The following is a 24,853-nucleotide window of genomic DNA, read 5'->3' as shown; positions in this document are numbered from 1 at the left end:
CCTCACTTCATAGATGAGGAAATTGAGGCCCAGAGATTATAGAACTTCCCTAGGTTGTTGCAGAGTAAGTGCTGGGCTGGCACTGAGCCCTCCGCTGTACTGTGTCTCTGGGTAATTTGTCCTCATCAGTTTAGTTGTCCCATCTAGAAGCTTGTGTAACCTTTTCCTGAGGAGAACTGCAGTCAATAAAATCTCAACAAAGAAACAAAATCATCCATGCCACTTTGATTCCCCATTTGTGAAACAAAAACTTATGGACAGCCTCATTTAATGTAGCTTGTCTAGAGTCCTAAGATGTTTGGAAGCATAGACTTGAGGTCACAGCTTGAAGTTCCTTGTGAGGAATGATTTACAGTAGAGAATGTCAGTGCATGAATTTTTCAGAATCTAGTCAAACCTCATTTACTGGGCTTATAGCTTTAGAAGCAGAAGTAATTCATATACCATGCGGGTTCTGTTTTCCCTTTTATTTGACATCATAAAGGGATGTGTTCTTCTGGAATTATGAGTGTCCATCAGGATCCTTGAAAGTGTTTGTAACCTTTGGCCCAGTGTTTACACAATAAGTGCCTAAACTTAGTATACAGCGAGTGTTCAACAGTGTAAGGGCTTCCCTGGTGGCTCAGGCGGTAAAGAATATGTCTGCAATGCAGGAGACTCAGGTTTGATCCCTGGTTCAGGAAGATTCCCCTGGGTAGGGAATGGCAACCCACTCCAGTATTCTTGCCTGGCTAATTCCATGGACAGAGAGGAGCCTGGTGGGCTACAGTCCCTGGGGTCACAAGAGTTGGATATGACTAACACTTAACACAATGTAACACTTAACACAGTATAAATATATTTAACTATTTAAAAAGAATAAGCAGTTTCTGTCAAAGTCCAGGGAAAGAAATACATTTTAGATATGGGAAAAAAAAACCTATGCATGTCAACTTGGCCAAAGTAATGTAGATAAAACAGCACCTCAGTTGAGGCAGAATCGAGACTTGGTGAGTGGGAGTGAAGGGGAGGAGTCTGTCGAGCTCTGTGGCTCTCTGACAGTGGAACTGGGGTCAGGTCATGCCCCTGTGCTTCAGCTTGCTCATCTGTATGATGGACGTGATGGTTGCAGTGACCACCTCTTAGGTTGTTGTCATGTTAAGTGAGTTGATACACGGAAAGCACCTGGCACTTTGTGAATGATCTCATTAGCTATTATTAAAATTCTATAATTTTTTTTTCGTCTAAAAGCCATAGGGCTAAGTATCTTAGACTCAGGACTTTTGAATTTTAGAAAATGGTATTTTGCATGTTACATGTTCTACAACTCATTGCAGGGGGGTATTTGGGAGAGGGCGTCTATTTGTGGTTCTCCAGGACAGTGATTGCCCATTGGGTTATCTGAAGTTACCAAGGAGGATGGAAAGCATGTATGGCAAATTGAAGAACAAGGGGATTTGAAGGGGAGTGTATTCAGCCTTGGCAGTTTGTAATCCTACCAAGTATGGTTAGTGCCAGCAATTAATTTTTAAATAGTATAGCTCGAAGGATTAATACAGGACTCTCCCATCTATTAGCAGCCATTGCATTAACAGGACCTCTCTTGATCTGGCCCTGATTTTTCTCTAACCTCATGTCAAGTCACCCATTCACCTAGTCTAACCTTATATTGAATTGTTCAGTCATGATTCATTTATAATTTGCTCAGTCACAGATGAAATAGATCTCAAAGCATACATTATGTGAATAAACTTGATTTTGTCAAATTCTTAATGGCTCCTTCAGTAATTTTCACTTACAGTTTTTAAAGACATTGTGGTTATTTGGCATATTTCTGTAAAAATTGCTTGTAGTGTTTTTAGACTTTTCCCCATTGGTACAAACAGGATAATTTCCTTTTTTTACATTTTAGTCCTTGCCAAATGGGTTGCAGCAGAGCAGAGGTTCCTTGACTCAGTCGTTACTTCATCCAGCAGGCCTTCTTAATAAACTGTCTGCCTCTGACATCCCCTTCTGTGTTCACAGAGCACTCAGCCAGCCTTCTGTGTTTCTGGAATATGGCATGCTTGCTTCTGGTCATCACTCATACCTGCTGGACTTGAGAATCTCTCTCCTGTTTATACAGAGAGGCCCTTGGTGGCAGAAACCCTTTTCTATTTGTCCTTTAATCCCCAGCACCTAGTATAGTACCAGCCAGGAAAGGGACCTGTATGGGTTTTTCATTTCAGTTGGTAACATTCAGGAATCCTACATCTGTTCTAAAAGTACCTTTATTGGAAACACGGTAAGACGTCTGATACCTCTGAATGTCTAATGTGGAACTGCAGGTAGCCCTCCCTCAACTTGGGCTGAATGGAAGAGCCCTTTGTACAGCCTTTAAAAAAAATAAATAAAAGGAGATTCCCAAGGCAATCTCTTGTTTATTATTTTTAATCTGAGTTGTGAGATAGCACAGCTATCTGAAACTTTCAAAATACAGCTAATTTTTATGAGCAGCCAAGGTTGAAAACTGCTTTTCTTGTCTAGTAAGCACTATGATGAATAAGATATTCTACGTTCAGTGCTTTTCAAAGTATCATGCAGATACTTGCTAAATAGATATTTATTTCCCAAAGAAATAAATTATTGGCATGTCTTTCATTCATTCATTCAGCAAACAACTATTGAGTACCTACTCTGTGCCAGCAACTGTCCCAGGTGCTTGATAAGTACCAGTGAACAAAAAGGGATAAAGAATGTGCCCGATAGAGTTTAAGTTCTAGTGGTGGTCATGTTTAGCTACTGGCCTTCATGTTTAGCTTCTTTGAGAAGATGATTTAAGACTTGAAGGAGGTAAAAGTTTGCCTAAGGATGTATCTGTGGGAACACAGTAATCCGTGCAAAAATCCTCAAATAAAAGGGAGTGTGTCTTATGTATTCTGAAATCCTTAAAGTTACAGTTTTCTTCCATTCATATTTATTTATTTATTTATTTTGTTTGTTTGTTTGTTTTTCCATTTATTTTTATTAGTTGGAGGCTAATTACTTTACAATATTGTAGTGGTTTTTGTCATACATTGACATGAATCAGCCATGGATTTACATGTATTCCCCATCCCGATCCCCCCTCCCACCTCCCTCTCCACCCGATTCCTCTGGCTCTTCCCAGTGCACCAGGCCCGAGCGCACTTGTCTCATGCATCCAGCCTGGGCTGGTGATCGGTTTCACCCTAGGTAATATACATGTTTCGATGCTGTTCTCTCTGAACATCCCACCCTCGCCTTCTCCCACAGAGTCCAAAAGTCTGTTCTGTACATCTGTGTCTCTTTTCCTGTTTTGCATGTAGGGTTATCATTACCATCTTTCTAAATTCCATATATATGCATTAGTATACTGTATTGGTCTTTATCTTTCTGGCTTACTTCACTCTGTATAATGGGCTCCAGTTTCATCCGTCTCATTAGAACTGATTCAAATGAATACTTTTTAATGGCTGAGTAATATTCCATGGTGTATATGTACCACAGCTTCCTTATCCATTCATCTGCTGATGGGCATCTAGGTTGCTTCCATGTCCTGGCTATTATAAACAGTGCTGTGATGAACATTGGGGTGCACGTGTCTCTTTCAGATATGGTTTCCTCGGTGTGTATGCCCAGAGTGGGATTGCTGGGTCATATGGCAGTTCTAATTCCAGTTTTTTAAGAAATCTCCACACGTGTTCTCCATTGCGGCTGTACTAGTTTGCATTCCCACCAACAGTGTAAGAGGGCTCCCTTTTCTCCACACCCTCTCCAGCATTTATTGCTTGTAAACTTTTGGATAGCAGCCATCCTGACTGTGTTCCATTCATATTTATAATTTCAAATTCTCCTAATAGAAAACTTGAGATTTCCCTTTGGAATAAGATATCTTTGAAGTTTCGAACAAAATGTTTTGCTTTTTGAGAATGTGTTGTAAGAAGTTTTTCATATTTAAAATTAATCCCAGTATGATTAAAGGAGCTTGCAGACTTAAAATTATGAAGTTACAGGAGAAGACTGTGGTCTGTACACCCTTATATCTTGACCTGTAACAACTTTGGTAGAAAATCAATACAGCACCCAACAGCCTGACAGAAATAGAGAAATGTCCTTTATAAATGCAAATCTTACTTCTCTCACTCTCTGTTTTTCCCCTAAACATCCAGCATTCAATTATGAATAAAAATTATACAATAAGAAAATATAACCCAGAGTCAAGAGACAAAATAGTCAAGAGAAACAGAGAGCCCAGATATTACAGTTGTCAGACATTGTCTTAAAATATATAGGTTCAGTATGCTAAAGGATATTGTGTGAAAGGTGGACAGCATGTATGAACAGATAGGATAGGAATGTAGCCGAAGAAAACTCTTAAAAAAAGAGCCAAATGGAAATGCTAGAATTGAAAAATTACAACGTCAGGGATGCATAATTATTTCAGTGGGCTTATTAACAGATTGTACACCATAGAGGAAATAGTAAAAGAACTTGAAGACAAATTATAAAAAAGTATTCACACCTGAAAAGAGAAAAAAAAAATGAAGAGTAGAAGGAACTTTGGGTATGAAATCTGCAAAATGCTGTAAAACAGTCTAACGTTATGAGAATTGCAGAATGAGATGAGAGAAAGTGTGAGGTAGAAGAAGTACTTGAAAAAATGACGACAGACATTTCTAAAATTAACAAAAAATACCATCACACAGATCTGCAAAGTCAAAGAACCCTCAGCAGGATAAATATGAATATAAACACATCAAGGTATAATGTATACAAATTGCTGTAAAACAAAGAGGAAAGATTGAGAACAACTAAAGTAAAAAGACGTAAATATAATCAAAATATATGACCTCTTACATCAGGTATTCTGAAGGTAGCATTATGTTTTTGAGGTTCATCCACATTATAGCTTTTACCAGTGTTTCTTTCCTTTTTATTACTGAATGGTTTTCCATTTATGATTCTACCATGTTTTGTTTATGCATTAACTAGGTGATAGATACCGGGTTTGTTTTCACTTCTTGGCGTTATGAATAATGCTGCATTGAACATTTATGTGCAGATCTTTGTGCAGACTTGTATTTTAGCTTCCTTTAGACATTTAGGAGTAGAGTTGTTGGGTCAAATATTAATTATATGTTTAACTTTTTAAGAAACTGCCAAAGTGTTTTTCAAAGAACTTGTACATTAATTCCTACCTGTGGTGTATAAGGAGTCTTAGGGATAATTTTAACCAAAATGTTCAAGACCTCTGTACTGACAACTATTAATAAAATATTGCTTTACAGAAAGTAATGAAGACCCCAATAGCACTTACCTTCCTTAAAGTTATGAAATTTCAGAGAACTGTTCCAATAGATGGAAACTATTAGTTGTTATTGGTATTTTTCCTGGATTTGTTGTCACTAAAGGTTCATTCCTCACTCTAGCAAATAAGCAGAAATAGCTTGTATAACATCAATAAGACGCTAGGAAAAATATTGCTCATTCAGAGGGAGCCTCTACCTCAGTAGTACTCATAACAGCTGTCCTTGAATAAGACCTAAGTTTATGTATGTAACACACTATCTTTGAACCTCACAGCAATCTTATGAAAGATTTATTTTAAAAACTATTTAATAGATGAAATTGAATTAACCTTGCCCAGGCTTACATCTTGGTGGCTCAGTGATAAAGAATCTGCCTATGATGGTAGGAGATGTGGGTTCGATCCCTGGGTCAGAAAGATCCCCTTGAGGGAGAAATGAGAACCCCCTCCAGTATTCTCGCCTGGGAAATCCCATGGACACAGAATCCTGGCGGGCTACAGTCCAGGGGATCGAAAGGAATCAGACTCAACTGGGCACACCCACACAAGCTCACACACAGAGTAAACGCTGGAGCCTAGGTTCTGACAGTGCGCGTGCCCGCACAGTCCCGTTCTCACTGTTAGTTCTGTACTGTCTTCCAAAGTGATGACATAAGACAGGAAGCCTGCTGACAAGTGGCCGTGAGCATGTAAGGCAGGTTTAGCCTGGTGTACACACGCAGCGCCAGCATCAGTGCATGTCGCTGTGAAACTCACTCCCTGAAGTGTCCTGAGGCCTCTGTGCGTGCGTGCCTCAAGTGTGTGGGAGGAGGAGAGAGGCACAGTGAACCGAAGAGACGCTCATGAACAGAACTCTTCTCTTTTTACTCTTTTGTTTTTCTTGGAATATAATCAAAATTCGTCGTTTCTAAAAGATTACGTAGAACCATCTGCAGTCTTTAAGAAACTTTCGATAGGAGCAGCGTGGACTGCTGCAGACGGAGAAGAGTACTGACAGTGCTGTTGAAATAAGCAGGAGCGGATGTCCCTGCAGCAGAGAAAAATAGAGACACGCGGCGTCCCTCACGTCAGGATGCTTGCACCGTATTGTAGGACTGGGGTAAGCTCTGAGTTAGCCCCACATTCCACCGAATCAGAACGGACGTTAGCAGCTTCCGACCACTGGGACCACTCTGTGGAGTCGCTGAGCAGCCAGGCCGCTCCCTTTCTTTGCCCTGTGCTCCTCGCCCTTGCCCTGTACCCTTGGGCTCAACTTGCTCTCACGCGGCAGTCACAGTCCAGCTGCCAGGCTGGGCTTCAGGCAGGGCGAGAGAAGAGGAGGAAGGCCCTGCCACCTGGGCGGGTCCGCCTGCTCTTAGGAAGTCCCCAGAAGCATCACTCCCTAAAGCTCACTCCTGTCTCATTGGTATCCTCCCTGTAGAATTGGCCGAGAAACGGAGGTTAATGGCTGGGCACATTACCACTAGCACTTCACCCTGTCTCACAAGGCATCTTCTGCTAAGAAGGACAGGGAGAGTGCACACCAAATAGGCAGTAGCTGCCCACTGGCCCTTCCCTTTTAACATGAGTGTTAGCTTTTTTAATTTGTTTTCCTTTTTCTGAAATATTATGTACCTATAGTGAAGGGCGTAAATTCACACCTGTCTGAAGCGTCCAGTTGAGTGACTGGTTTTTCGGTGTACACACCATGTAAGCAGGAGATGGATTCCAGCACCCAGGCAAGAAGTTCTCCAGCTTCTTCTTTCGACCGTGGATGTCTTAGGTCATTGTCTCTTTCTGGCTCCCTGAATTGTGTTGCCTTTTGAAAAAGTGCCCAAACATACTCCCACTGTGCTGCGAGTATGGTGACTGGTCATCAGATTAGATGGTGGAGAGAGGCCCCTGAGAGCCAGGGGAACTAGACTTGCATCCTGACCCCCGCCCCCACTGCGGCCACACGGCTCTAGAGAAGGCGCTCTGTCTGAGTCACCACTGTCCTGTCACCAGGGCAAACTGTGTATTGTTCTGCTTGAGATGCTTTTCTTCCTCCTTTCTGTCTGGCTCTTCTCGTAGGTGTCAGTTTAGACCTTCCTCCTTCCAGGAGGCACTCCCAGGTACCCCAAAACTGATCCAGGCACCCCACCCTGAGTTCCTTCAGAACTCTGGGCTTCTAGGAATCACAGTCCTCCACCGGCCTGTTTACAGTTGTCTGCCTTGCACACTAGACCAGACATGTTTTATCACAAATTCTGGAACCTGTTTACTGTTGCATCCTGGTGCCCAGCACATAGTAGGTATTCCAGAAATATCTGTGGAACAGATGCTGGAAACAAGTGACATCTGAACTTCAGAAATTCCTACCAAGAGCACTTTTATCAAGAGAGAGCATAACAAGTGAGAATCTGTCTCTTACATGGTGGGAAAATGTTGTTTTTAACCTAAATTTATAAAATAGAGATAATGCCAGATTGCGAGTTTGTTTTAAATATGAGAGAAAATTTGTGCAGAACGCATGGCTCCTTATCGGCATTTGATAATGTATGATAGATGCTGTTTGATAGTGTCTGTCGTCAGTGTTAGATCTTGTTTGCGTGTCTCTGCCCAGTACCCTGTGCCTGATCCTAGCAGTCAACGTGTGTGTGCACACGTGCGTGTGCATGCATGCACTCAGTCACTCAGTCGTGTCTGACTTGGCGACTCCATGGACTGTAGCTCTGCCAGGCTCCTCTGTCCATGGAATTCTCCAGGCAAGATCACTGGAGTGGGTTGCCATTGCCTCCTCCAGGGGATCTTCCCAACCCAGGGACCAAAACCATGTATCTTGCATCTCCTGTTGTTAGCAGGTGGGTTCTTTACCGCTGTACCGCTGTGCCACCTGGGAAGCCATAGTAGTTGACATAGGTCTTTTAAGTTAGGTTTGCCAGTAACCCCTGAGCCATGTGCTTCCTTCCTTCCTGCCCTGTGTGATCCGCTTCCTGAGCGTACTGTCACAGGAGGAGGTGCTCTCGAGCTCTGTGGGAAGAAGAGCCAGAGAGAAAGGATTCTGAGAGTCTCGTGAGAGAGGAAGGTTAACATGGAACTTTCTGTCAGGCCTCTTCAAGGCTGTTACTGTGACAGGTTAGTCAGACTGTATTTCTGGAAGTCTTTGAAAGTGGAGAGGGAATCTTTCTCTGGGATGATTAAGACAATTTAACCTGAAGCCCAGCGGACGGACCGCGTGACTTCTCAAGGCCGACTTCTTGCCTTTGATCGGTCAAGTACAAGTAAGTTCTTGCACTTTACAGTGAGGTCAGTTTGAGAAGCTTTTCACACTAGAGGTGGAGGATCACTGTAAATGGCAAACCTTGTGTCTCTGATTCTCTGACAGACCTACATTAACATTTAAAATCTTTTTGTTTGACAAAGTAATTGTTACATCTGAAATGAGGCTTGGCAAGCTTCGTTATAACAATACGGTCAAAGCTGATCACCGCTCTTTATTCGGTTCAGAGGAAGTGTCCAGCCAGTGAGAGAGACTCTGTGCCTGAGCTCACTGCGTCGTGGCCCCGCTGTCGCCCTGTCAGAGGACACCGCTGTGGCCCTCACCCTGAGCGGCACGTGCCATTCATTCATTCCTGCCAGTGCTTCTGTTGAGCACCTCTTGTGTTTCAGACACTTGTAGAAGCTGCCCCTCAAAAAGATTATGCTTCCTGTTGAAGATCACAGTACTTCCTAATGGAAAACAGGCTCAGAACCAGTGCACCTTTACTCCACAGTCCGAGCTCTGTCTGCTTTCATGTATCCCCGGAGGGAGCACGTGCCGTCTCTGGGTTTTGAGTACCTTTCACACGACGAGGACTGCAGACTTATGTCTCCAGTTCAGACCACTCCCCCAGCCTCTCGATTTCTCTTTCCAACTGCTCTGGGAGGTCCAAGAGGCCTATGCAACTTAGCCTGTCCCAGGCCAGACTCCTGACAGCTCCCCGCCCAGAGCTCTTTCTTCCTCCATCTTCCCCATCTCAGGTAATGGCGAACTTCATTATGGGGACGTTTCTCCCTGGAGCCATCTTACTCAGGATAAAAACCAGAAACCAAGCCTCTCCCTGGTCTGCATGACCCGCTCTGCCTCCCTGGGTCCCTCTGCTCCTGTTGTACTGCCCTGCTGTTTCGTTGGACCAGAGTGTGCCTCCGTGGGAACCAGGCTGCATCCCCTCGGGGCGTCCACTATGTGTGACCAGCTGTGTCACATCTCCTGCCCAGTCACAAAGCAGACCTGAGAACTGACCACCGAATCCAGCAGGTTAAAGTTCACTGGTTCCCTTGACGAGGGATGAAAATGTAACAACAGTAGTGGGACGATTGCAACATGCTGCAAAGGAGGGTCAGCATGTTACTAGAGGACAGGAGTGAAGCTGGAGAGGGGAAGCCATGGTCAGAGGATGGAGTGCATGAAGCTGACGCAAGGCGGGTAGAAGGGTTTATTGATGTGACAGGAACTAAGGTGTGACCTGGGAGCTGATGGCAAAAGGAGACTAGAGGCAAGATCAGTGGAAAGAGTGGTCCAGAGAGTCAGCAGACCAACGTGTTTGAAGGAGTATCTGCCTGCATACAGAAAACACCAGGACTTAGGACAGCGATGCCATTGAGAGATTGAAAGCTGGGTGTTTGTGCAGAGCAGTGGAGCGTAATGGGCTACAAGTGGCAATGGTGGGGGCGGTTGTTAAGAGCATACTCACCTTCCTGTTGTCCTAGTGGCACATGGGCCATGCGGGATAGAGGAGAGGAGAGGGCTCCTGAGGGAGAGGTGTGTCGTTAGAGGAGAACCGAGCTTTCGCTGAGGAAGAAGGTAAGGGAATGTCTAAAGAGGAGGTGGAGGATGTGTGATGAGCCATGACTTCTGGAGGGCACAGATAGAATTGGGATGGAGATGGGGACAGAAGGGGATGGGCAGAGCTTTACAAGTACTGGAGACAAAGAGTAACTAGTGATCCAGAGTTCCTTGAGCTGCACATGACCAGCCAAGGGCCTGATGAGATGAGTCCCAGCGACTTTTCCATCAAAATTCATGTAAAGGCTTGAAGATGTAGACACCAGACAGATTCATGTCACGAGTTCCTTCTTAGTCCCGTTTGCGGAGACAGGGTGATCTGGGAGCTCATTTTTGGCCTCCTTTTGAACACATGTCTGTAACCTGGGGGCACGTGGGCTTGGTCCCAGTGCTACCGTTTGCTCCGTGACCCCTGTGTTTCCTCCCAGTGCTGGGCCTGTTTCTTGACTCTAGTTGATGGATCGAGAACCTCCGGGAAGGCCAGGAATTACACTGAGCCTTTGGACTTCCTTCTACCCCTGATGCAGGGTAGAACATGGAGGACAGAGAGTAGGACTGGGAGACACGGCGTTGGTGCCGGGAGAGGCGCTTACTCTGGACCGCTTGAAGGGAAGACTTTTATTGACCCCTTCTGATGGAGAAAAGGGATAGTCAACCTACCGTGTTTTCTTGCTTATTATTAATACTGTAAGTTGTATTCATAAATGAAGAAATTTTTAGAGTCTTCTTCCTTTGCCTTATGTTGGGTTTTTAGTTTATCCTTGGGAAATAGGACACATCTTGGGTTAATAGACATTGGAGGTGCACGAAATGAAATGCTGCAAAAGCAATTCAGATGGAACTGACAGGTATGAGAATGGGGCTCAGCTGCTCCCAGCTTCTTGGCTTGATGACAGTCTTGAAATAAATAATCAGAAACTGAGTGAAATGATAAAAAATGTCAGTTTAAAGTTTTCAGTTGTCAAAACTAAAGATTGTCTTATCACCAAACCATCGCCCGACCAAATTATGTTTCCTTTTATCCTGCCGTTCATTGGGAAACATTCGTCACCCTGATTTTTTTTTTTTTTTTTTTATGCTGGTCTATGTGAGAGCACTTCCAGGTGGATTTCCAGTCCACCCCGATGCTCATTACTGCTCACTGCATTTAATCAAGGGGACTTTGTTTAGTCAGACGGCAGTTGCTTTTCTCCTGTTTACTGATCTCAGTACCTGTCACTGACGGTGGACCTGTCTCAGTAAAGGGGACTCTTTTCAGTTTTATGAAGAAGTCACTCATTGTTTTCTGAGCAGCCAAGATGCGATTTTGAAGAACATTACCACTTTGTCTAAGGAGCCATTATGATGTAACTTCTGACCTTTGGAAAGAAGACTGAGGTTCACTTAATTTAGTGCTGAGTTTCTAAGAGGCAGTAGCCAATTTATTTTCAACAAAATGAGAAAGTATGTTGACTGCTGTGTCCAGATGCTCTACGTGAGGCACTGAGACCGTTAGGGCTTCCCAGGGTCTGGGAGACATCTAGTGTGGTGGGATTTGGCAGGCAGAGGGGCACTCAGACTCAGCAGGTGGGTGGACAACTGCCCCAAGACTGTCCGTGCTGGGAGGCCCGGGTTTAGACCCAGATGTCTTGACCCTTGTTTGACAGTAGCATTTTATCGAAAGTTTCCCTTCTGAATTTCTATCTATAAGATGAGGAAAGTATTGTTTAATAGCAGTTCTCATATTTAAAACTGTTAAACTTTAAGAGTATGGAGGCCATATTTTGCTGTTGTTGCTTGTTTTTGCTAAATTTTTTCCTTCTTGAATATGAATATCTCTCTGTTCCTCACTCAGCTAGTCCCTCTTCTCTTCCTGCCATAAATGTATGTAATACTAGGATAGAAAACTAGGACTACAGAAAGGGAGAGGAGGCATTGGAGACCAGAGGGAACTGAGACGGTTACAGTTCACCATGATCCACTGGCATTGGGTTTCCTGCAGACCCTGACGCCTGAGACAGCATGCCGTCCCTCAGGACACGTGCCCGTGGACAGAGAGCTCGGACTGTGGAGTAAGGGTGCATTTAGCTTTGCACCTGTTCTTCCATTTGGAAGTAGTGTGACCTTGGACAGGCAGCGTAACCTTTTTGAGTTACAGCTTCTACAAGTGGCATTTGGGCTAACGACTGGGTAGGAGGTGCTTGGGAGCAAAGGACAAGAGGAACCATTCTGGCAGAGGAGGGCAGAGGTGAAGACCCGTCCCCACAGGCGTGAGACAAGCCCGTAGCTCCCATCCCCATCCCTTCTCACAGGGCTCGCCGTCCTGTGCTGTCATCCAAGGAGTTGATGGTTCATCTCCGGTCACATTCACCTGGGCTTGAGAAGTGAAACATAGGAGGAGAACCAGGTGTGGACCTAACTGGATGTGCCCCCTGCCTGCTGTCTGTGGGATGTTAGGCTGGCGCCCCAGCTGTTCTCTATAGCATCCTTACCTGTAAAATGGACAGGACAGCTCTGTCACCTCCAGGGGAGATGGCGACTGCCCGGGGGTCTCAGGGCTGGCACAGGGCACGGCCCAGAGTGGGCTTTATTATTCACTCCGTGCTTCCTCCGGTGCTAAGCAGCTCAGCTGGATCGTTTTCCATTCTGATTAGAACTTCTTTGCTTGATTGCATCAAGTTGGAATAATGAGAATGTTTATTCCAGGACAATCCAAGATAACAAATTCAGGGTGATTGTTTCCCTACAAAATTAAGAGGACTGGGAAAGGGGAAGCCAGGGAGAGTGGGTGGAAGCCCTTCCTCAGACACCCAGAGTAGTGTGAGAAGCTGATTGTGTGGGCCATAGTCCCGTCATCCAGATTTCCCCAGATTGGTTCCTGTAAAGGTTACGCCTAGTTCACACATGTTGTGTGTGTAAGTGGCCTGTTTTGCATCATCTACAGAATGGCCATGGTGACAGATCCCTCCCTCCCAGGTCTCAGGGACGTCACGCGTCAGAATACAGGACGGCAGTGCGTGTGCCTCTGTCCCCACAGGCTCGGCCAGGGCGGGTGACTGGACCCAGGGGCCGTTCCCACCCACCATCCACAGCCTCTGCTGAGCGGCCGCTCCTGATGGTGACGGGGTGGTGCTGGGGAGGTGAAACATGTCGCCCCACAGCTGTGTTGCTTTCCTGTAAAGCCCAGTGCCTGGGGCCCGCCCAGCATCGCGGCGTCTGCTCCGTAGGGCTGTGCCTTCGTGAGCCCGGTGTCGGTGGGAAAGAAGCCGTGGCCGCCCTTCCCCCTGCACATACATCCCCCCACCCCGACCCCTGGCACGAGCCCAGCCTGGGTCCGCTGCATACGCGTGCCCTCTCAGACCACAATTCCGCCCAGGAGAGACCGCGTCCTCCTCAGGCGCTGTCAGCGCTCTGGTTCAGTGTCAGACACGTTTGCTGTGAATTCAGGTCAGCGACCACAGGAGGGGCCGTGATGCTCCTAACAAGATCGCTCTTCTCCATGGGAACTCTGTTCAGCTTTTAGCCCTGCCTTTAGCAGTTATCTTTAAGTTTCAGATACTTCATCAAGTGTGGTTTAAACTCACAGCCAAGTCGGTTTGTCCTAACTGTGTTTTTGTCTCTCCCTGCTTGTGCGCTTTGTTTCATGCAGTGGTGCTGATTACTATGATTATGGACATGGACTCAGTGAAGAAGCTTATGATTCCTACGGTGAGTAAACGGCTGGAGTGGAACCACAAGTAGAAAGGTCACAGAAACACCTTAAAGCACTTAACTGTGGGGAGATTCATACAGACAGAATTTCAGACCACAGCTGCCTCTCAGTTCATCTGTGCTTATCCATCTATTTTCAGAAGCTCTCTAAGGTTTAAACTTAATATTTAAAGGGGACTAAAGACTTGCATAAAATTGCAGGCATTCAGATTCTGAACCTAGATTTTCTGTCTGGGTTGATTGCAATGTGCTGGTTTTCTCACTTCCTTGAATAGTTTGCCAAACTGCAGACACTTGATAGAATGAGTCTCTCTGAAGTGTCTTTGCTTCTTGACAGTAAAGAAAAATGAAGCAGTTGAGACTACAGTTCTCAATTGCTGTCGTGGTGATTCCACCACCCCCATCTTTATGTTTTAATTTATTCCCAATCTCAGTTCCTCTAAAAACATTACAGTGGGAGTCATTCGTTAAAGGTTACAGAAGCACTGGGACAGGGAGGAGATGGATGGCTGTCTCAGGCTTACAGGGAGACACTGAAACCCCACTGAGTCCAGTGGGAGCTGCCCGAGGTGCTGGGGAATCCACGTCCAGAGTCTCAGTATGCAGAAGGACGACAGGTTTAATTAAAAGAATTGGCTGCAGCAACTTAATGATACTGAGAACCTCCTTTGCTGCGGGCGCAGAGATCAGAGAGCACGAAGCTTCAGTCAGCTGCAAAGCGCTGATGAGTGCCTCGTGCCCAGCACAAGTGAGTCAGGATTCTCGTTAATGGATGTTATGACATTTCTCTGAACATAACTGAAAAACCATTTTCCAGTGTTCCTTTTGAAGTGCATTTTGTTATATCACCTGCCCCAAGCCTTGATGACCGCACCTTGGATTTTTTTTTGTCGTTATTCGTAACAAACACTTAAGAGACATAGCTTGGTTTGTTGAATGCTGTCTACTTAAATTGATGCAAGTTAGCTTGAGGGAATGACGTTGATTGCATGTTTGTATCAAAGAAGAGGTCATTTTAAGCATTTTTCCTCACAGCTTTTTAAAATTGGTCTCTGTGGACACATGGCTTTTAAATCGCTGTGTGCTGCAGCATAAATGTTAACTATTTGTTGTCAAAGACCTTCAAGTGATTCACTGACAGCCCTGAGCTGGGGTGAACCAGGGCCCTCTGTTGGAAATCCCTCGTTCCGTGTGGAGTTAGTATGAGGATGCGTGCAATTTGATGTTATGCCATGAGATTATTTCCTATCCAGGAAATGTTTTGGAAGCATAAATCTCTACCCAGTACAGCTCTCCTTCCTTCTTTATATGAGGGACCCGTGAAGAACAAAGCCATATTCCCCAAACTGCCCATTGCCATTTTGCACTCCAGTTTTCTTCTCCTTTTGCCTTCACAGATTTTTATCTGTGTTTTCTTTGTCTTTGAAGAAGAAATCCCAAGTGACCCTTTTCCCATGCATAGATGTCTGCACGTTTAGCAAGAGGCAGCTCAATTTGCTGTTGGAGTGTGTGGACTTTTATTAGATGAGTGACCAAAAGGAAGTTCTTGCAAACTTGGCTGTAATTTAAGATATAAGGATCATGTCTTCCCAGGCTGGTAGGTTTCGCTAGTGAGATGAACATCTTCCATTGTGTCTGTAATTGTTTTAAAGTGAATTCTCTCAGATTTTTTAGTACCTTGGGGATTTACATCTTCAGTATGACATCTACCATGGGTTCAGGGCTAAGTTAGATTCTGAAAAATGAAGCCATGGGCTCTCTGGCGTTGATCTAACTGTGATTCGTCTGACTGGCTTTAGGGCAAGAGGAATGGACTAACTCGAGACACAAGGCCTCCTCGGCGAGGACCGCGAAGGGCGTCTACAGGGACCAGCCGTACGGCAGATACTGATTGTGCTGTCTGCTGTTGTGACATAGCCAGTCTCCACCAGTCCTGTATACTGTTCAAAGTAATTTTTTTCTATGAACAATCCCTTTTTAAATAAATCAAAATGCTTAAAATCTGAATGGATGGAATTTAAAACTACTTTGTTGAAACATCAACCTGGGCAGAAAAAAAAAAAAAAATACTTGTAAAATTTTGTTATTTCCAGTCTGTATATGAAAAATAGGTAATCAAAAGGAAAAAAAAATAACTTTGATTAACTAGTGTTAAACAAAAAAGATAGGTTTACTAAATATGTTAATCCATCCTTTTAACATAAGCCTCACCTTTCATTTTAAAGGTTTCCATAGAAATTTAGTTATTTTATCTTTTGGCCATATGCTATTTTTTTTCTCTTGCCAACATGCGTAAAAAGGGAAGCCAATTACAAGTGCAAATAATGTGGTATTCTTTTGTAACTCAAGTCTTGAAATGTTCTGTAGTGTTAAGCAAAGTCTCCTCTTGCTTGATACTAAATAAACTTTTGAAAGAAATTTTGTGTGTGTGAGCTAACAGTTTCATGTCTCTCTTATTTAAAAAGGCCTTCATAAATAGTTGTAAACAGGGAAAAGATTCATTTAACAATGCTTGTCAAAAAAGGGTCACACTAAACATTGTACAATTTATTTAAAACATGGTATAAAACTAAATGTACCATTATATACTCACCGTAGATTTAAATGCTGTTTAAAGAGTCCAAATGGTGTCCAGCTGCTTGAATGGCACGTTAAAACTACGCAAAACCTAATCTTGTTTAAAAACTGGTTTTAAAATAACTACTGATTTTCTGAAAAAGATGTGATCAGTTTTCATCTTGTTGAGCGTTTTTTCACTAGTGCAACTTTGGATTTTTTATGAGAATTTTGGTACCTTAATGAACACCTCGCTCCATGCTGGAAGCAATAAGCACAAAGCTTTTAAAGACTTTCTGACTTGACTAATTGAGGTCGCACTCGACAAGGCTGAGGATGTGTAACCCTTAAACGGTCTTCATTTTCAAAGGTAAATAAATCAAATAAGATTTTAATCTCACTTAATTTATCTTAATATAACTAATAAAACCAGGAAGGTTACAACTTAGCAAGTTTCATTATCCATTTTAGAAAGGTTTTAAGATCACCTAAATTCTCATTTTAAAAAGTTTAATTTGTTTTAGTAATCTAAAAAGTCTTAGTTTAGTCAGTTTAATTGGGGCCAATTATACCCTGTTAAACAAATGTAAAACCTCATAACTAGTTGTTTGTAATACATTATTTGGTTAGTAATTGAGGGCACTTCTTAAAACTGACAAATATTTAATAAAGTTTTTCTTTAATCATTTGGCCTAAGTTTTTTTTTTTAAAACTGTAGATTGTGTAAAATGTTTAATTTTTATTTCCTGAGGGACTGCCTTCTCTTTGAGTAAAAAGGTCTTTTCTTTTGTTAGGAATGTCAGCCATCTTGGAAAGTGAAAGGAAGGCGGCGTTGGTCCAGCGGACACAGGTGAGTGTCCTTGTTCCGGTTCTTTGATGTGCTTGGAGGACGAATATGGTCTCATGCCCTTCCACGCACTTCTTCCACTACCAACTAGTGACATGGTGACAGTGGCAAATTAACTTCCGGAATGTAAGCCAGTCAGACCCAGTCAGGCCTGAGCTAGGAGGCTCGGCCGCCGCAGTGTGTAAGTAACTCCGCTCCCTCCTCAGTGAAAGTGTAACTGGCTGGTCGTTGGACGAAAAAAATTTTCAGTTTCAAGTGGAAAAAAAGCAGTTTCCCAAACCTATTGATACTGTGATCCCCCCTTTTTTTATTAAAGACTGTATATATTCTCTCTGTATATATTCATAATACGACACAGATGTGCTGGAAATTTTGGACAATAATTACCGTAGGCTTGTGAAAGTATGATTTTCGCGTGTGTGTCCTTTTCTACTTTGAGTTTTGCAAAACAAAGTTTTGCTTTTAAGAAGATAAATATTGCAAAGTATTTGATAAAATTGTTTCATAAAATTCTAACAATAGGGATCGTGAAAGAAAGATATCATTAATCTGAGACCATTAATCTGGTCTCACTTTTCAGTTATTCTTGTTTTTTCCTGAACTGTCAGGAATGCTGCATGGGCCCTGACATCCCAGAGAATCTGACTTGTAAGAGAGTGTGTGAGCCCTGCCCGTCGCCAAGTGACATGGTCTGGCTTCAGCTGTCAGCACAATGGGGACATTTCTCGTCTCCTGCAGTTGTTCTGAGCGTTAAGCAAGGTGGTGTTCAGAGTGTTGTGAAGGCTGGCAGGTGATACCATAATGTAGGGTTTCATTATTGAAGTCGAATACACGTTTCATATACATGGTGAATAGGAGCGCTTTTTTTTCTTTTTAATCACCAAAATTAGCCAATTAGTCTTAGGAAGAAAATAGTTCTCTTCACTCTCATAAATCAAAATAAGTGTTTGGGGTTCTCTTTTGTTTGGTTTGGTGCCTCTTTTCTTGTACAGAAAGGGAATGTGAATAAAACATTTTTTCAATTTATGATGTTACATTGAGATTTTTCCACTATTTTCTTTAGTAAGTTTTTGTTAAGTTGGTGGTGTTTTTAGGAATTGGCATCTTGAATAGTAAGTGTAGGCTTCTTTAATCAGAAATTATGGACAGATTCCTGGAGGGGTAAATCAATGGACAGTCTTCAGAGCTTGTTCATAGAAATTGTTCAATTTTAGGTTCATTTTCATTTTCTTAAAGGAACCATAGATCCACTGGACTGTAGAAAGGGGTTGTGATGCAGGAAGGTCAGGAGCCACCAGCATGCTCTTGGATGGTTCTACTTGGCTTTCGAGGGCTTCCCTCACTCAGCAAATGCTCTGCTGAGCCTCATTCCTCCCTGTCTCAACAGCCAGGACCTGTAGACTGCAGCCTGGTTCTGTCCTGTCCGTCCGTGCACACCGCCTCCTTCCCAAGTCATCCCTGTAGCCTCCCCGCTCAGGGTTCGTTTACTGAGTTCTCCGCCAGACACACGTGAGGCACCAGGAGCCCTGAGGTCTGTAGGACGTGGACCTTACTGTCAAGTATAGTATAGTTCAGCACGGATGGAGGTGGTGGCCTGACCCACCAGCACTTCCCGTCTCTGGGCCTTTGCGTCTGGAAGCCGTGCCTGCCCATCCTTCCACGATGTCTTCACCAGTTCAACCACAGCCCGCCGTGCTCTCTGAAAAAGCATGCTTTTACACTTCCTCATTTTAGTATTGATCACGTGTGACTTAGATTGGTTACAAGTTGCCAACCAACTTGTAACCTGTGCTTAATCACTTTCATGGAATCCTCACAGCAGTAAAAAGGTGACTGTCCTCTCCATTTTACCGAGGAAGATGCTCGGGCCTCAGGCGATCGATCCCTGGGTAGGCTCCCAGCCGGCGGCTGCAGTCAGTTGCGGAGCATCCACTATAATCCAGGGTCTCCGCTCCCAGCTGTGCTGTAAGCTGTCCACTCTCTGGGCTGGCACTCACTCCCTCTATGCTGAAGGCTCCTTGAGGACAGGGGCTGGCTTCTATCTTACCTTGCATTCCTAGACGTAGCCCCACCACACTGCGTGCTGGCAGACCCTGTGACTGAGAACTCTCCCCCTGCCCCAGATTCCTTCCCGGAGGAAGGAATTCTCTGGCTGTGTTTAGGTTCTGAATCTTCCTTTGTTCAGGGTATTCCAAGTTGAATCAGTGTTGGTGTTCATGCAGACACATTGGCTGAGCAGCTGCTGCGCTGCAGACAGTGGAGACGCAGCGGTGATGGACACAGCCATCTGCCAGGGAGACGGGCAGTGAAGATGCTAGCAGGGCTGAGGCAGGTATAGCGCATGGGAGAGACGTGCGCTCTGTCTCCCCAGGTGGGGTGGTGGAGGCAGAGGGTGCCAGCAGGGGGTTCAGGACCCAGTAGAAGATGACCACATAGGGAAGGTCTTCTTGGAAGCAGTCTCACCCAGCTCTGTCATCCACCAGCTTTGTGACTTAACCTCTCTGAACTTCAGTCTAAGCTTCAGCTTCCCCATCTGTAAAATGGGCACAATAGTGATGCCTACCTGTTTGCTGTGAAGATTGGAATCCTGCCTGACACAAACCTAGGTATTTGCTCTTGTTTACTACTTTATGCAAATATTTGGATTTTAAGAAAGCACAGTTATCTAGGAAACTTCAGTTATGTTGGATTATTAGAAAAACCAAGAGATGATTTTGTCTGTGTAGACAAGGGACACATAATGAAGGATCTCGCAGGTCCTGCTAAGAAGTGTAAACGTGACAGTCCATGTTGAAATGTAATCTCTCTTCACCCTAGAACTTGCCCTGCTGCACACCCCAGGCAGAGATGGTGCCTTTTTCAGTCTCTGTTCCAACAGGAACTGTGTACAGACCTCTTTGCACTGGTTATTGACCTGATAGCCAGATGGTGAGAGCCTTAAAAGCAGGGCCTCGTGTTTTCATCCTCTTGTTCTATCTCCTAGCACGGTGTTTGGCAGTTTGAGCGTTTAGCAAGTCAGTGAATACCAAAGAGTGATATTGTCAGTGTGATCAGTGTGACTCCTGACAGGCAGTATTAGGAATGGTTGGGTGTAGTTAGCAGAGACCCAAAACAGGAAGAAAAAAATCACTCACATAAATTGAATTACAATTCAGGCAGTCTAACTTAAAACTAGACAGTGACTCTGATGATTTAGAGAAAAAACTACAATGTAGTCAAAAATCTAATTAATAAGTTAAGCTACTCTATAGGTTATATGTGATAAATATAAATAGTAGTTTGTTATTCTGTATGCAAATCATATCTATTTATGCTAGGTCAGTTCAGTCATATCTGACTCTGTGCAACCCCATGGACTAGCCCTCCAGGCTTCTCTGTCCATGGGATTCTCTAGGCAAGAGTACTGGAGTGGGTGGCCATGTCCTCCTCCAGGGGATCTTTCAGACCCAGGGATTGAACCCACATCTCTTACATCTAACCTGAATTGGCAGGCGGGTTCTTTACCACTAGAAGCCCATCTACTATTTATAGTGATGTACTAATTGTATTGAGTGGTATTGACATTGTAGGAATAGAAAGGGAAAAAAATCCATCATTATATCTAAAATAGCAAAATCTTATGCTTGATTCTGTTTCCATCTTTGAGCAAGGTTGTAGAACATTTTAAAGTCTGACTTGCATCCTCCCCTCATCCTGCCTAATTGGAACTGACTCTGGATGGGATTCTTACTCTGCAGACCTAGTTGTCCTGCTGTCACTGTTCTCCTTGTCTTGGTGGGAGTCCTTCCGTGGCTCCCAGCACGGGTGCCGCCTGCCTCCCTCTGCTGTCTGCTCCAGCCTCGCGGGCGCATACCTTCAGGGTGCTGTGAGACCCGAGCCATTCTCTGCCCCAGATCACTTGTCCTCACCCCTCTCCCCAGCTCTCGGTACAACCGGCCCACACCGGTCTGTCCAGCTTTGGGGGGAGACTGACACGCCTCCCCACCCCGGAAGTCTTCCTTGACCCAGGGTCTCCCCCTGTGCCGTGGGTGCAGAATCCCCCGGAGGGCCCTGGGAGCTCTTAGCCTGCAGCGCGGGGTCCTTCCCTCTCGAGCCCCCGCCCCCACCCTGGGCGCGGACACCCTCAGCGCGGGCGCCATGTCTCCAAGCAGCTGCATTTACCTGGTGACTGAAATGAGCCAGGGGGCATCGTGTCTCTGAGTGCAGGACTGTGCCTTAGGACTTTATCTGCCTCATCGGGTCAAGTTAGCGTCATTCTTCCGTCGAAAGAGAATTTGCCAGGTTGCTAAATGTTGTCATTCACATATACACGTATGTAAAACCTCACCTGACCTCCACAGCAAGATCCATGCCCTTCCTCACCTGCCCATGTCCGCTCCCTGACACAGTCTTAGCGCCTAACAGGCTCTCGGTCGAGGGGGTGGAGTAAGTGAGCAGACGCCTCGCGAGGGCAGGGCTGGTCTCCGCTCACTCGGCATGTGTTTGTCTTTCTCACCAGCACCACCTGGAACCACGTCTCATTTGACTTTGCATCCAGACCCCAGCCCGCTCCCTGGCGTGACAGTGCTTATGGAGGGGCCGATGACTAAATGAGTCAGTGAGCAAATGGCTCTGTAATTTTAAAGTACTGACCCTGAGCACCCCTCACTGTTAGTTTGTCAGTGGGAGTGAGATCGTTTACTTCTGTAACCACTGGCTTCTTCCATCGGGAAGGTGAAGTTGGAAAACAAAAACATGCCCTTTATTTAGTAGGTGATACATGTGCTTGGTACAAAATCTAAAACTTTGGGGAAAGAGTACAATGAAAAGTTAGTCTTAATTCCCACCCCTGCCCTGAAACACCCAGAAGCAGCTCTTGGTCTTGGTTTTTTGTATGTTTTTTAGAGATAAAAAATCATATGCTTTGTTTCTGCACAGATTATTACTGTTTTTACATACAGAACAGTACACTGTTGTCTACCTCCCTTGTTTCACTTTAGAGTATACCTTTGAGTTCATTTTTCTATCATTTTAAATTATAAAGGTATGCTTTTCTTTTTATTGGCTGAATAATATTTATATGAATGCATCATAATTTAAACAACTGCTGACAGACAAGTCGGTTGCTTCCAGTGTTTTGCACTCATTGGAGACCGTGCTAGAGAGTGTAGCCTTTCATCTCTCTGCTTGTGCACGTTCGTACACATCTGTAGAATAAGTTTCTAAAATAGATTTATTGAGTCATTACATTTTCCTATAGTTATTACTATATTGCTCCCCATAGAGGTAATCGTGTATCTTAATATGCTTTTCTGAAGGAAATTTGAACCCTCAGTGTTATTCCGTCCATTACAATATACAGCTGTTAGTGCCTACACACAGCAAACTCCTCTCCGCAAAGTGGGTTCACAGTTGTTGTTCCCCCATGCACGTGGTGGGGCTGGATCCTGTGGGAATGAGCGAGGCCAGCTCTGGGCACTCGGCTGCGTCTTGCAGCGATTGCTGAGGATCCACGGTAAAGACGGTGATGGATCACGCTTCCTCAGGCTCCTGTCGGTCTCCTCTCACTCCTGGGACCTCCTTTCATGGGCGGACTTGAGCCTGAGGCCAGCCCGCCTCAGGCCCTGCACCAGCCCTGGATGCACCCGGGGAAGGGGCCACCTCTGCTCTGGAGGGGCCCACGGCCTCTCTGTGGAAACCGGGCCCCAGCTGGCCCTCTGTCCACCCTGCCTTTGCCCAGCTCCCCGCTTCCTCCCTTCTTCGCTGGCTGTCCAGAACTTGCCAGTTCCTCAAGAGCTTCTCCTGCCTCCTTCTACCCCCCAAAACCCTTTTTCCTCTTCACTCTGAGTACTGGCTGACAGCACCCGAAGGTGAACCCCTGATTCTGATCTGCTGATTGATGTGTGGGTGGTCCTGCACCCCCAGGAAGTCCTCGAGTCAGAAGCAAGTCTGTCACATATAAGGAGAGCACAGCCATCAAGCCATTGAGGACATGTGCATTGATTAAGCAATGCCAGTTACCACTCTGGCTTCCCTGGGGGTGCAGTGGTGAAAAATCCACCTGCCAACGCAGGAGACATGGGTTTGATCCCTGGGTCGAGAAGATCCCCTGGAATAGGAAATGGCAACCCACTCCAGTATTCTAGCCTGGGAAAGCCCATGGACAGAGGAGCCTGGCGGGCTACAGTCCATGGGGTCGCAAAGAGTTGGACAGGACTGGGCACACAGGCATATTAGCTGTTTCCCTTTTTAAAGTAAACAGCCTGGTTCGTCCCACAGAACATGGGCCCCGCGTGTGGTCCTGGCAGGCGAGGTGAAGGCCAAGGGGGTGCAGGGACCTAGGTCACGTGTGCTGGTCGAGGAAGGACGAGGAGGGAAAGGCTCCACAGAGGAGGAGGAGAGAAACCAAAGGGTTTGAAAGATAAGCTGAAATCTTGAAGCAGACGAAGGAGGAGCACGTGTCAGAGGTGACGGGCTGCCGCAGGTTTGGGAGGCAGGGAGAGCCCTCACGGGTCTGGGGCACGTAAGCAGTTGCTGGAATACGAGGCGTGGCAGCCATGGCGGGGAACAGGAGGGTGGGCAGGCCAGGTCGCAGGGAACAGGGGGACGGCCCCCAGGGCGGGCGTCTGTGGCCGGAGCTGTGGGGAGTAAGCGAGGCCACGGCCGCGTCTCCACTGTGATTGGATCGGTCCTGTTCCCTTCTGATTGCCGGCTGGGTTTTGAACAACAATTTTGTTGTAGTTAACACATCCAAATGTATTATTTGGTGTTAATAATATTAATTAAAATATATCTGAAAGCTGAGTTTCAGATGACAAGTGTGTATCCATGGGAAGTCACCGCACATTTTAATATTGAAAGTTCCATGTGGAAAAAAGCCTGGCCATCTGAAAGCAGACCCATAAATGTCATGACGGATGGCATTTTGATGATCATCATACTGTTTAAATCATTCATCTGCCTACTGAACACGAAGATTTTAGGTCCTTAATTTCTATAATTCTATTTTTCCTTGTTTTATGTAAGTATTCTCATTTCTATTAAATTTCAGCTCGCCTGCTTCCTCTGCCTAAATCCTGCATTGCCACCAGAGTATAAATATTTGTCTCTTGATGTATACAAATATATTTCATTTTCCTCTCTTTCAGGAACTTTCCTTCCAATTATGGACTGCTTAAGAATAGTCAACTCACCAACGTGCCTAGTCAGTAAATGAATTCACTTGAGAACTTGAAAATCATCTTTTTTTTGCACAGTTTTGTGTTTCATGAAATGTTTTATAAAATGGTATGCTTTCTGATTTGAAAAGTCTGTTAAAAAAAGGGAAAGAAAATCAATCTTTGTCCCCTAACAGAAAACAAATGATTTGTGTATTACTTAATAAAGGCTGCCCATTTCAATCGCTTCTACTTTAATATAAGCCTAGAAAAACAAAGACTTGTTATTTCAGCCCAGCTCTGAATTCTGCACACTTGAGAACCATATGTGGCTGCACCTCACTGCAGGAAGTCAAGACTCAGCACAAATTTCAGATTTGAAAATGATTTCTCCCTCTCAGTTATGGACCAATAAATACGAATATGTTATGCCAAAAGCATTCTGCCACATGAAAGGTTAATTATAAAAAGGCTTCTGCAGGAAGCAGGGTGGCACTGCCAGGATGGAAACGCAGCTTTCATGCCTCCGTGATCTGTCATGAAGCAGAAGG

The 24,853-nt window shown here is 44.8% G+C and overlaps 1 protein-coding gene across 2 annotated transcripts in view; it reads left to right on the top strand.

The window, feature by feature from the left end:
- Positions 1-24,577, top strand: part of KHDRBS3 (KH RNA binding domain containing, signal transduction associated 3) — a 156,567-nt gene extending 131,990 nt beyond the window's left edge. The window contains exons 8-11 of one of the 2 annotated variants that reach the window (XR_006336416.1): positions 13,702-13,760; positions 15,563-15,712; positions 17,114-17,169; positions 24,294-24,577. Coding sequence is in view for 1 of the 2 variants with exons in the window: in XM_043880231.1 (XP_043736166.1) it covers positions 13,702-13,760; positions 15,563-15,654 (151 nt within the window). In the remaining variant the exon portion in view is untranslated. Of the gene's footprint in view, positions 1-13,701; positions 13,761-15,562; positions 16,182-17,113; positions 17,170-24,293 lie in introns of those variants that run through there. The other variant, XM_043880231.1, reaches the window with a different exon arrangement.
- The last annotated feature ends 276 nt before the right edge of the window (positions 24,578-24,853 follow it).

The sequence above is a fragment of the Cervus elaphus genome, chromosome 21, assembly GCF_910594005.1.
Source record: "Cervus elaphus chromosome 21, mCerEla1.1, whole genome shotgun sequence".
NCBI classification, from domain to species: Eukaryota; Metazoa; Chordata; class Mammalia; order Artiodactyla; family Cervidae; genus Cervus; species Cervus elaphus.
This window is presented reverse-complemented; position numbering and strand designations above follow the sequence as displayed.